The sequence below is a fragment of the Python bivittatus genome, unplaced genomic scaffold (genome assembly GCF_059951505.1).
Source record: "Python bivittatus isolate LINGU-HERP-01145 unplaced genomic scaffold, Pbiv_v1 ctg000160_np1212, whole genome shotgun sequence".
In the NCBI taxonomy this organism is placed as follows: Eukaryota; Metazoa; Chordata; class Lepidosauria; order Squamata; family Pythonidae; genus Python; species Python bivittatus.
Window position 1 is genome coordinate 10,735,065 of NW_028277076.1, and position 13,709 is coordinate 10,748,773.

General features: G+C 43.8%; 1 protein-coding gene across 2 annotated transcripts in view; it reads right to left on the reverse strand.

The window, feature by feature from the left end:
- Window positions 1-490: 490 nt before the first annotated feature.
- COL5A1 (collagen type V alpha 1 chain) overlaps window positions 491-13,709 on the reverse strand; it is a 198,733-nt gene continuing 185,514 nt past the window's right edge. Inside the window, exons 64-66 of one of the 2 annotated variants that reach the window (XM_088147231.1) lie at window positions 10,074-10,142; window positions 5,289-5,522; window positions 491-3,488 (exon numbers count right to left, since the gene is read on the reverse strand). In XM_088147231.1, coding sequence (XP_088003357.1) covers window positions 3,342-3,488; window positions 5,289-5,522; window positions 10,074-10,142 — 450 coding nt within the window. In that variant the 3' untranslated portion in view covers window positions 491-3,341. Of the gene's footprint in view, window positions 3,489-5,288; window positions 5,523-10,073; window positions 10,143-10,200; window positions 10,270-13,709 lie in introns of both variants that reach the window. The other variant, XM_088147230.1, reaches the window with a different exon arrangement.

Below are 13,709 nucleotides of genomic sequence, written 5' to 3' on the forward strand. Positions count from 1 at the left end.
TGGGTTAGGTGGAAACAGTAAACTTGGTTTATTGAAAAATATCGATTACATTTATTCCTTTATTACACAGGTTTAATTTTTTTCTTCTTAAAAAATACCTCTTAAAGGCACTGATATGTTGGAATTTGGAAACCTGTACAAATAGGGTCACCTGATCATACGTGAGTGTGTGTGTGTGTGTGTGTGTGTGTACATGTACATACACGCAGAGATACACACCCACACACCCTCACTTCAAAGGGGGAGGGGGCTCTATGTATTTAAAATCTTTGTTTTCATACTTTTTCTCATCAACATTTGTTCAAGTCAATATATATATTAGGGGGAAAGGGGATAAAATTACACAGAAAGATATGTCTGCAAATACAAGAAGCAAATTTTATTGCAATATACGGTAACTAAGTGTTCTGGGAGGGAAGGAAAAATGGGATAGGCGTGAAAGAAACGTCAGTACAGTTTTACAACACTTGGTAGGATTTTGATAGAAGCACCAAACAAGGAAGGAAGGAAGGAAGGAAGGAAGGAAGGAAGGAAGGAAGGAAGGAAGGAAGGAAGGAAGGAAGGAAGGAAGGAAGGAAGGAAGGAAGGAAGGAAGAAAGATCCTCGGATAAGAAATAATCAGATCAGAATCACATGACCTAAGAGAGTGTGTCTTAGCTCCCCACCCTCCAGCCGGTGACCCCCAGAATTCCTGAAAGGAGGGAAAGAGCACTGTGGATATCGTTCCTGGGTTGCCGCTTGGGAATGAGATGTAGGGCGGCTTCTGAACCATTGACTATCTGGGAATCTGCTCTGCAGGGGCGCTTCAGTTTAGGATCTCCAGATCATCGATCCCCGAAGACGCTGTGGGCCTCTTGTGAGGCTTGTGCCCTGAATCTGTGGGGGGTGGGACAGGCCCCTGGAGCTTCACCGTGGCTATCTGGGAATGGAGAGGGAGCAGGGCTACGGGGAAGGCCTCCCACCACCTTCCAAAGACAAACAGGATTGTTTGGAACAAAAACGGGAGGGTTGGTTGTTTTCAATCAGAAATGCGTCATCTTCTTGCACCTCCACACTGCAGAGGAAGCTGAAGGACCCCAAGCATTATTCTGACAACCACTGTTGGAGGATCCTGCCCCTTCCAATGGGAAAGTAAGGCAGGAGAGGGGCAAGGATCCCCAATAACGGACGAAGGGAAGTCAGCCAGGCCCAGGTGGGTCTGCAGATCAGGCGCAGACGCTAATTCTCGGCCACCCCAAATCTCCCAGCTCTCACATCTGCAGCTTTCCATGCAGCGGGAAAGGACGTCCCATAAAGGGCCCCATTCACAGTGATGGTGATGTCATTCCCTTTGCAGAGGGGTGGTTTTTCGGAGAAGAGACCAAGGAGGGGAGCGCGGTGCTCTTTTCCTTTCTGCCTGTGCGGTCAGTGAGTGGGGGGGAGGGGGGTTGCTGCTGCAAGCCCCCCAGTGGAGAAAGACACACACAATTGCACTGTTTGGTTGTGCTCTGTAAAGACAGAGGGTTAGTTTCAGAGGCAGGTCAAGTCTGGTGTTGACTTCAGTACATTGAATAAAGTCATAAATTAGCACCACAAATATTCAGCAACTGAGTACAAATCTGGCATGTTTACCCTCATATAAACTGCATGAAGAGTCTATTGTTACCAAAGAAAAACAAGACCCCTACACCCCCCGGCACAATTTTAATAACATGCGTCATCAAACGTACCACTTACAGAAAGAAGCTGATCTACGTCCTGAGTCTCAGCCTGGTGGGCAACATTATACAAGACCGTGGGGCGGGGACGGGCAGGGGCGGGCAGGGGGCAGGAGATGCTCGACTGGGCTGAAATGAGGGGAAGGCTGGAGGGAGACCCCGGCAGGGCTCAGCCAGTGTTGTCATTCAAGGGTCTCCAACAGCTATAGCACCAACAAAGAGGAATGTAATAAGCACCTATTATTATTATTATTATTATTATTATTATTATTATGACTACTAATATTGGGGAGAGAGAACATAAATGAGTCTCCCTGCCATATAGAGCCCTCTGAATTGAAGTAGAAGTTTGAGGGGAAAAAGATTTTCTTGGTAAAAGGTATTTTTTAAAAACAAACCTGTACATTGCACTAGGTAAAGCCCGAAGAATGAGGGGGCGGGGGGTGGGGGGTGGGAGCTGGCCATAAATCTTTACTGCTTGTCAGAGCTGACAAAAATCAAAACTCTTAGAAGGAAACTGCTGGTGTATTTGGCAGCAAAGGCGCCCTCACCCTCGCACCCGTTTTTCCTTTGTTTGGAGACGCGCCTGCCTCGATTCCCCCAGTGTTCAGGCAGATAGTTAATTTCAATCCCGTTTGCTTGGATGCCTGCAAAGCTATGGCACCTCAGTTCTAAGGCTGACGGCATTCGGGGGGGGGCACTTTTCTCTGAGGGAACCTGCTTCCTGAGCGTTGCTTATTCCTACTTTGGTCTCAGCAGGTGTCTTGGACGCTGGTGAGAAAGGTTGCTCGTTAAATTACCAGTGGGCATGGGTGAATCACATGCATGTTTTGAACCCAGAAACATTTAATATTTAATATAATAATATACAAATATTTACTTACAAAATACAAAAATAGAAGCACCTTTATCATATGGGGTATACAGTCAGAACCTGGCATTTTTAAATGTTGTTGGTTTCTGTGGTTTCTTTTATGAACTAACCAGGAAAGAAGACCAGATCAATGTTTCTGGGGGTGGCGATGTTCCATCTAGGTTCTGAGAGAAACCCCAGCAAAGAATAGAATCCAAACTAGAAGGGTTTTTCAGAGTTCTTAGTCCATATTTCTGTACAGAGATAAGACGTTGGCTGAATTGCCTGGCTGATGGTTTTCTCTGGTGTTTTCAGGACTTCCCAGGGATGGGAAACTGGATTATCGCTGGAAAGTCTTCCATCAGACGCAGAGAAGCTGCTGAAGTGAAAGCAGATGAAACCGCGTTGGCAGAGTCTCATGCCGGAATGTTTCTGATTTCGAGAAAGAGGCATACATTCAAGCGCAAGAGCTGAGCCCTTTGATGGTCTCCAAGAAGATGCATAGCAAAGAAGGAAAAGATTGCTTTGGCCAATCGGAGATGCTTTAGGTCATGTGATTCTGGAGTCTGTGGTGGGCATGGTCCTGTTTTTGACTGGGGCTTCAACGGGGTTGGGGTCTTGTGGCAAAGTTGACATTCAGGGTAAACAGGAGAACAATTAAAAAACAAACCCATCAAACTGTCCAGTTTCAGAACGTGCACGTGATGACGAAAAAAAAAAAGTAGCCAAAAATAGAAGGCGCAATGAGGTTACGAAGTTGCTCTTTTGGAGACAAGTCTTCTGAGTGGCCCTCAGCCCATGAAGCAAGCCGGTCCCACCTCAAATCCAAACTTCTGAGACGCTTCCCCAAAGTCATTGAACATGATGTCAACAATGGGGACTTGCTCAACTTTGGGTGTGTTGATTTCTAAGATTGTCTTTTGATAGCCCTTCTTTGCCTGCAAGAGGAAGAAAGCAGGACAAGTCAGGGCAGTATTAATGATGCCATGTTCGCAATGATAGAGACCTTTCAGGTGCATTAACCGGCAGAATCAACCTATCATTTTGTCTACTTTCAATTACTTTTTCTTCAGCCCAACCCTGCTGCTCGAAAGCACTGTGTTGTTCAATGCTGCATTCGGTTTTTTAAAATCCTGGCTTAGACTGAATATGCAAACTATTGCTCCTGCCAGCTGACGTTTGGGGCAGCAAAGTTAGCCAGTTTTGGTGTCTTTCAATCTTTTTTACCACATATCAAATTTGGTCTGCCGTAACTTGGAATATTTTTTAAAATTCCCATTACCTTTTTCTGCATATTTTCTCAAATGTGTACATTGTGTTCAAAATACTGCCTGATATACACAGTTTTTGCAAACAACTTTCCCTGATATAATGCATTTTTCCATATGTGTATGAATTTTTGTATGCCTTTTTGTATAGCCGGAGGTTGGCCATCCAACCTTCTCTTAGGCCTAAGAGCACTGGATTTGACCTCCAAAAAGTGCTCTGGAGGCACTGGGGGGCTCTCATGGCTCCTCCCTGCAAGGTGGGGAAGCAGCGACATCTTTTTCAGGAAAATATGGCTACGTGCTGCGCACTCCAACTCTTGGCAGACTCCAGACCCTTAAGGAGTTGCAGAGACACTGTCTTTGTGCTTCCATGTGTTCTGTGGTATCTTCTGGAGACTGAACTGAAAGCACTGCACAGACGTTATATCTGAATGTATATCTGCATCTATACTTATTGACAAACTGCATTACAAAATTCTGTATTTCCATTTACGTATTAATTTCAAAATGCAAACTTAAGTCACATCAGCTACGGAAATCTTCCCTCTCTTTCACAGAACTGTAGGGTGGGAGGGGACCTCGGAGGTCTTTTAGTCCACCTCCTTCCCCAGGGCAGGAATCCTCAGACCATCCAACCTTCATTGGAGAGCCCCCACGATTGCAGGAGGCAGCTGGGCCACTGCTTAAGAGCTCTCACGGGCAGGACGCTCCTCCTTATTTCAAATTTAGATCTCTCCCTGTAGAGCTGCTACTTGTCGGCTCTTGGGATGTATCCACCCCCTCTTCCCTGTGACACCCTTCCAGGACTGAAGACTGTCGTCATGTCTCTCATTAGCTTCCCCTTCTTTAGGCTAAACGAGCCCAGGGCGGATGAAACAATAACTCTTGTGTAGGGTGCTGTTCAGACCAGGGTCTCTGGTTTACTCCCGTTCTAGAGCTGAAAACCTACGTTTGTTCGGAGGTTCCGGCTCTGGCATCTTAGGGCAGGTACCACCCAGAGATCCCTGGTCTCACCACTTCGAAAGATAGCCCCATGTACTACCCTTTCCCCAAAAGTTGTGGACATTCAGCCACCAAAAGATGGTTCACGCTAATCTCTATTAATGAAAGAAGAACGTAATATTCTCCGCATAAAGTTGGACTTTTACAGGAGAATTCAGTATGATTATTACACTTAATTCTGGTCAGTCACCGTAATAAAAAAAATCATTATATTACACTTAATTAAACTCATTTGGTGTATAGATAATATATGCAGTAATAATTGTTTTCAGACATTAGTCAAAAACCGATTTATTGCCTCTTATTTTTTGTCCCACCTTTGCCCTCCTCCCTAAATAATCACGCCAATGAAAATGAGAGGTTACGCTATCAACATGAGCCGTCTGGAAGATTCTATGAGGAGGCTGCAAAATGTGGGCTCTGAGCCAAGCTCCCCCCCCCTCGTCCCTCTTTTGCACAATCACTCACTGCACAGCCGTCAAGAACCGCCCTGATGAAAGGGTTGTTGTCATAGGACATCTCTTCATCATTAGAGCCCAGGAAACGGATGGCCTTCTCGTAGTTGCCCACGGTGGCATCGTGCCACGCCACAGACTGGAAGCAGTTGTAGGTGACGTTTTGGTGAGCGGATGCACTCAGAAGCCGCAGGAAGGTCATCTGCACCACTCCAATGGGGTTGCCGTCAGAATCCACGTAGGAGAGCTAAGGGGAAGCGGAGAAGGAGACAAGGAGGAAGCAGACCGCGCTAGGCTATGCGACAACTCTGGGGCAGGAAAAATGAATGGAGAGGGAAGCTGCTTTTCAAAGTTTTTGCACCTAGGTGCGCAGGTTACCTCAAAGTGTGTCAGGTATCAAATAAAATTCCAAGACCACCTTGGGGATGACCAGAGAGAATTTTTTACAGCTACATTTAAAAAAATCACACAGACACCATGGTTTCTGAAGAATGAATGGGATTTGAGTTTCAGGGTGGGCAAATCCTATGCTTTATTTTTAAAAGATAGATCTCATTTCTACAAGTTGTATTCAGGGTACAGGAAATAATTAAAAACCTTACAATTGACAGAATAGAAAAAAAAAGATCATTACATAGACCCACAAGAATTAGGACCACAGTAGAAGACTCAAAACTTTTGAAAACTTGAAATATTGGGTGAAATATAGGCATCTCACTCAAGTAGGGATTTTGGATTTTTCACCCCATGAATTTATTGAAAATCTTTCCTGTGTGTTTGTGTCAAAAATTAGGTCATCAGATGCTCCCTATACTGTATATCCTGGTACTGTACGCTGAAGTTAAATAACTTTCAGACAAGACCCCCTGTGTTCATTAGATATTCTGGGAAAGGACTGGGTGGGCCAGAAGGGAACGGGGGACTATGTCAGGACACGCTCAGCATCAGTCAATTTCACATGAAAAACAATAAGAAGAAACAAAGGTTATACCAACCAGTTATCTGGACTCCTGTCCATGTTTGTCTTGAGAGAGATCAATATGACTGACTGAGGCAAGCGGAAGCATGCTAGATGACAAGCTAAAAGAGCGACCAGGAGCTAGAAGATGGAATGGACTGTCCTGGATCAGGACCTGTTCACAAGAGACTTACAGATGGCAACTGATTTTTCCACCATATAAGCGTATCTAACATGAATTTACAGCAGCGAGGATGGACAGGCAGAAGGTTCTCTATTGCAGAGTTTCTTCTGCTTCCTTCCAAGGCTGAACAGGTCTCTTTTGAAAGAAGCTCTGTTTTCTGTGAAAGTCTTACTAAACATCACTAGTCTTATCATCTCCTAAATTCTTCTGATGCAGAAAGATCATCTTCTAAAATTAACTACTTCTTTCCAGTTATTCCGATTAGGAGTGGCCATCTAATTGACACAACATTCATTCAATTTAGAGGCCGCCCAGCGCCATTAGACTCCAGGCAGAAAGCTGAATTGGATGAAATTGGAGCAGCCCCTCTCTGCCTGTTCTTACAGGATGGGCAGACACACTTGGAGATCAGGGGTCCCTCAGTAACTAGGCCATGTCCCATGAAGGGCTTTATGGGGGATAACCAGCACCTTGAATTGCACCTGGAAGTCAAGTGGCAACAAGGACAGCTGGCAGAGCAGTGGTGGCACAGGGGCATAGTGAGGCATGCTCATTACTACCCACTGCATTCTAGACCAGTGGCAGCTTCTGATGGTCTTCAGGTAGAGGCCCCATGCAGAACTCATTGCAGTAATCCACTGGTGAAATCTGAGGTAAATTTCTACTATACCCTCTGGTAAAACTCCATATGAATTTGGAAAGAACTTAAAGAGATCCCAGATATCCCCCTATATATCTTTACCTCAAGCAATGTTCTTAAATATATAAAAATATATCTTTTTGCCTGATTCAACTGCTTCTAGAAACTAATATGCATATTAAACTGAAGTTTATCAACAATATTTAGTTAACCAGTCAATTAAATTAACTGATTCAAAAATTCTGATTCAAAAGCTAGCCTTACTGAACTGTCTCTCTTTCTCTCCCCTGCCTCCCTGTCATGCACACCCAAATGCAAACCTGTGCCTAATTTGCATGTATTGTGGAAACAATATTTTTAGAATGTTAAAAATGCTAATGGCAACCATGTAGGTTAAACTAACCTATTAATCAATCATATATAGTCACCCGTTGGGGGAGATGGGTGGCATACACATTACATAAATAAATAAATAAATAAATAAATAAATAAATAAATAAATAAATAGTTCAGTGTGTGAACAAGGGAACAAGATCTTACCCCCAAAAAACTGTTACTTGGCAACCTCTCCTTAAGAATGTTTCTGACCAAGCCAACAGAGCAACATATGCTCTAAGCACCTTCTGGATTCCTTGTAAGAAGAATAATTTATGATGGAACTAGAAGGAGCTCAAACAGGTATTAAAGCTCATGAAATTCTAAAAGGAGATTTCCATGTCTTCTTGGGTGAGGGGAAAAATAGCATGAGAGAGAGGCAACCCCAGATTCATAATCTGGGGCCCTGAGGTCCATAGCTGCAAGTGGCCCTTAAAAGTCCTGGGACAACATCCAGTAACTGCTCCCCAAATCAAAAAGCAATATTATCTAAATGGGTTATCACAGCAATATTAACTGAAGTGAAAACTGACATTAATTTTGGGTTCCTCTCATTTGATGCATCAGAGGAATTTGGTAAGAGTTTTCTTATGACTAGTGAAATTTCTCAAATAGGTCAGGAATCCCCACTGCATGAGCAAATGTGACACTGTTGCCTTCGCAAGTCTTCTAGATCCTGGTGGCTCATTTCCAATTCAAGAAACAATCCTGATGATCAGCAAGATAATGACAGCAAGAAAAGAAGAGAGAAGGCAAACTTTTGCGGTGTTGAGCAAAAACCAACAATGGAAAACAAAGTCATTCCCTCCCCCACAACAAAATGATATGCACAAGACTGGAAGAGAGCCAAGGAATTGGCCAGACGTACACACAGTGGACCTGGATCTCTCCAGTTAGTATAGTGCGGTGAGTTTGGGAACATGCATGGGCTCCCTTGGGAAGGGAAGAAGCTCTTGACACACACAAACACACACGATTTCAGCCTGCTCTGTGAGGTGGCGGTGCTGCCCAGCTGGAAAAGCTTTTGTATATCACATTCGGAGCACTCCATGCACATAAGGAAGACTGCAGATGGACGACCAGGATGCCTTTGTGTCATTTTGCTTTAATTAAGATAAAATGAAGATTGCCGGAGAAAACTGTGTAAGGGAACTTCAAGAGATTCTGAAAAGCTGTCAATGTTGTTGTTCTGAACTGTCTTCTCACCACATATGAATACCCAAGATCTGTGGTGGTGAACACGGGTCTACCTATCTTCAGATAAAACGGTTTTGCACTCAGGCCCTCCAGATTATGGAATACGGAATCGTGGAATATGTTTTACATTTTACTTATTTTGATTTTTGCCAACAAAGCCAGGCACCTGAGGCCAAACTTCCAGTTCTGAGACTTTAGCAAACCTTGTGCAGATCCTGTGAAGCTGGAAAGTTGTTTTTAGAACAATGAAAGCCGAGAGGCTTAGAAATGAATTTCGCCATCCTTGGTCACTCTCTTGTCCTTTCTTGAACTCCGATAGCATCACAACACGGTCACAGCCTTATTTTCTCCAAGCGTGTGCTATTCCTCATGTTTCAATTCTTCAGCACGTTTCAGTTCTTCATGCACCATTCAGTCCTGACATTGCCAGGCTATCCCATTCCATCATCCTTCCAGTTTAAAGAAAATTCCCTGGCGCTTCTGTTGTTCTAAGCAGGACAATGCTCTGAGATCTGTCATCAGGTAATAGCTCTTCCAAAGGCTCCTGTGATATTATTAACTCAGATTTGTGTTTGCTTCAAAAGTGAATTGGAAATTGGAGTTGAATTCCATTGGGTGCCAAGTGGGAATGAATTTTGGCAGGGAGAGGCAAACCTGTTGATTTCAATTATTCTAATTTTGAGACTCTTTCCGTTCCAATTTCTCAATTTTGGGAATCTTCCAGTTTCAGTTTCTCTATCAAATGTGGGTCACTGAGCTTGAGAATTATTTTTTAATGTAATGTTTTCAGTGTATTTGGGAGCACATTTCTCCAAACGGAGGTATTTTTGTGTGAAATTCTTACATAGTTTCTGTAGAGTAGTTCCCTTAATATAATCCCTTAATATAATACCATTTGTGTATATATCATTTCCATGAATATATATATATTCTTGAATGTATTTTTTTGCTGTTACATTGTGAATTCACTTTGTGTGAGATGGGCGGCTATATAAATATGATAAATAAATAAATAAATAAAATTCTGCCAGACAACTAAATTTTGATTAGAACCTATCTCCTTCCTTCCTTCCTTCCTTCCTTCCTTCCTTCCTTCCTTCCTTCCTTCCTTCCTTCCTTCCTTCCTTCCTTCCTTCCTTCCTTCCTTCCTTCCTTCCTTCCTTCCTTCCTTCCTGTTCTCTGGTTCCACAGGAATCCCCAGTGAGGTCAGGTCAAAGGCCCACCTAACCTCAGAAAGGCCAAGCCAATGTTGATTATGGTGAGGGCCCAAACTGAGCCTCCAATTCCCCTTGCAATTGCTCCTCTGTCATCCTTTGGACCTGTCTAGCGTTGCTCGTTAGTTCAGCATGCAGAGTGGAATCAGTTTGGGGCCAGCAGTGGAAAGCGGCCATGGCTGATGTGCTCCAGATGGAAGGCGGAGGGAGCCAGAAGCGTTACCACTTACCAAAGACCCCCGCTTGTAGTGACTGTACCATGTGGCTGGCTGTTCTTTGGGCCAACGGGCCATTTTGCTCTGCAAAATATGAGAGGGGTTGAAGCCAAACAGAAAGCCAAGTGTGGGATCCTCTTACCAGTTTACCGCGCTTGAATTCACTGAACCAGGAGCCTGGGTTTTCCTTGGGCCATGAAGTAATCCTAGCCTGAAAATGGCGGAAGAGGCACATTGGGGAAGAGAAGAACAGAGACAAGACAAAAAGAAGAGTTACAGTCTGCAACTAAAGGTTCTCACTGAAACCACTTGAGTCTTTCTTTTAAGCGAAACCAAAAACCGACAACACAACTCCTGAAACTTTCTGGGGCCAGAAGTGTTGAAAAAACACCCCAGAAAGCCCTTCAACTTCTCTGTGCCAACCTCCTTTAGGAGGCCCATATTGTTTCCCTGACCCTGGGGGGTGGGGGGTGGAGGTGGGGAGGAAGCCAAGAGAGACACAGGGTTGCTAAGTCCATCCTTGCACAGGTGGGGGTTGAGCTAAAGAACTCTCCCCTTCCCCTTTAAAAAGCCAAAGAAGACTGTTCTGCTTCCAAGGAAAGACTTGCTTTTCTGAATGGTTAGCAGTGCATTCAAATATATTTTCAGAATTGTGAAGCCTAGAACTCTCCTTTTCCTTGTTTTATTTCAAAACAATTTAAGATGACCCACTGCCCCATCTGGCTTTAGGTATGTGAAACCCCCAGGGCACAACTGAGGAACTTGTGACCCTCCAGATGTTGGACACCAACTCCCAATAGCCTCAGCCAGAAGCCAATCTAGAAGGAGAAGAAGGAGAAGACACCTCTGTAATCACAGGAAACATCAGTTTTCTTATGCACTCTTATTTGCCAAGCACTGTTCACGGTTGTGGCATCAAAACTCAACACTGTGCATGAATTTTAGGGCAACATCTGAGCCACCAGAAGTTGTTGCATCCAACTTGTTAGTTCAAGTCAGCATGGCCAATGATGAAGGATGATAGAAATGTAATCTAAAGGTATCTGACACCCACATAGAAGAAGTCTTTACCCTGTTGGCGCCATGGCTGAAGCCCAACATACCTGACAATTCCCAACAGTCAGTGGAAGATTAGTACCCACGATCATTGTCCTTCATGGCAGCTTCATGGCATGCTTCATGGCAGCTTGTCTGCCATGATGAATGGTTTTTATCAATGAATCTCCAAGGAGTTCCAGATATTGTAGGAGGAGAGCTATGTTAGTCATGGTAGCCAAAAATCAGAAAGAGTCTGGTAGCACCTTTTCGGACTTTACGAAAAAGCATCGGTCTTCATGAGCTACATCTGAGGAAGTCGTTCAAGCTGATGCCTTTTAAGAAAAGGGAGTAGCCTGAAAAAGTGACACCAGGCTCCTGATTTGAATCCCAAGGGTTTCTGGGATGAGCAGATTGCTTCCCTGTAACTCTGGTTTTTCCAGTTCTCATCTGTGCATTCACATGGCCCTTCTGCTTCCTGCTACAGTTGGGTGTGTGTGTTTGCTGCCAAGAATGCAGGGGCAGAAAGGCACACAGGGGAGTTGGGGGGCTGAGGGACCTAGAGAGCAAGGCTTCCCCCGGGCTGTTCACCAGGAGAATGTTCTGGAACCTTCCGTCAGGCACACCAGCTCCTTTGGTGGGGTGCGCAGAGAGCACACGCCCACCCAGCACGGCCTGAAAGGCCTGATGGGGGTTTGGGGCTGTGTTCAAAAATACCACGATGGTTAGGAAAAGAAGGAGGATCTGCTCCTATAAACGTGCCCAGACCTTTTAATACGGCTTTATGCCGAAGGAATGGATTTCCTGAAATGGACACAGCCTCTTTCCTATGCTAACAAATGTTTTACATTTAAACATGAAAAAACTGTTTAGGAATTAGGAAAATAAATTTGTCCTGTGAATAAACAGTTTTTAATTGCAAGAATAAATAGACACATAGCTGTTTATTTATAAACACACACGCATACACACGCACACACAAGTCTTTTGATCAATAGCTTAAAGAGGTTTAAAGTGGAAAATATTCTTAACGTAATAGTGCTTTATGCTCATAGGAGTGGGCTGGGGTCACCCATGTTGTTAGCCCCCCACATCAGGGGCCCTTCTCCCCCCTAGAAGCCTTTGGCCTGACTCTGGGAGTTCTTTGTGGTCATATTATCACTTGTGTGTGTATGTGTTGGGGGGGAGGTATAGCAACACAGCTTCCCCATTTTCAGAGGATAAGCTTTTACACTGTAATTGTAAAAGCACTCTGCATATTAAGGGATTTCTGTTTCATGTTTCAGCCTGTAAAATGGGATCAAACATAGAAAGAGAAATATTTGTGCCAAAAAGAGGGAATGTGATGGCTGGAAAACTGTGGAATTAAGCTGTAATCTAGGAAGAGGAGGTCAGCCAGATGCCTGCGGGTGTTCAAAGGCCCTTGCAGAGGTCCAGGGGGTACAAATGCTAGGTGCTCAGGAGGACTTCAGCCTTGCCTCCAAAGAGGCCCCAATCCCAGGCTTTCAAAATTTGGCTTGATCCAAAGAATTATGTAGAGAAAACAAGGGGTTGAACGTGTTTGGGGTGGCTCACTCAAGGGTGTTAAGAATCACAGGGCCTTTCATAGATGTTGATACCAGGAGGAGAGTCAAGTTTGCTGGATCCCAATGCGGACCAGAGGAATTTGGGGCAATTTTTAACACACAAAGCAAGAGGCACAGCTGTCACTTGTTTTGTCCCAGTGCAAGATCCTCTGTGAAATTCAACCTCCAGTTCATAGCTTGGAAGCCCCACGATACCATGCAAAGGGTACAGTTACATCCCAAACAGGAAATAACAAATAATTAGCAACTTACAATTTGCTTAGTGCTGTGTTTCCCATTTCTTCTCTTACAAGTTGTAAAACATTTTGTAGTGGTCTTATCTTTCTGACTAGCTGAAAGACTATTCTCTTTTATGAAAAAAGGAAGTTAATCTCCTATCCTTCTTCGCAGCCAAGGTTCAGCGCTGACTCGTTCATTGAGGGGCAATATTATTCCTTGCCACCTTCTCTTCTTTCATACCCTCAACTTATCTCCTGAAATCTACACTAATATTTTACATTTTTCTGCAAATTTCCTTATATCTAAAACAAAAGTTATGAACATTTTAAAAAACTAAACTTGGAATTAAAAAGCATGCAGTAGTTTGAAAACCTCTGCATTGATTTCTATACATTTCATCCACTAACAGAAATCTAGTTTTCCTGGAAACATCATCATATTCTGAAGAAAATGCAAAAAAGCAATGGCCACGTTTAAAAGGGCAACATTTTAAAGGCATGTAGCTCAGCAGCTTCAGCATCCATTTCTATTAATTTTGCAATGCCTCTACTGCTTATAATGCTCTCAAGTTACTGCAAATTTCATCTTGATCAGATAAAAACAAAAAATGGGATCAGGTGTTTGTTTCTATTTTTCCTATTCAGTGCAATGCGTGAGTGAACCTGGAGTTGGATTTGGACTGGACCGTCTCCAGAACAATCAAAAACAGACTGGGCCATTTGCAGAGTCTCACAGCAGATCAGGAAGTCACTGCTCAGCCCTCATTCCTGCACGTGCATGTATGGTCTGTAACTACAGAGCATCATGGTGG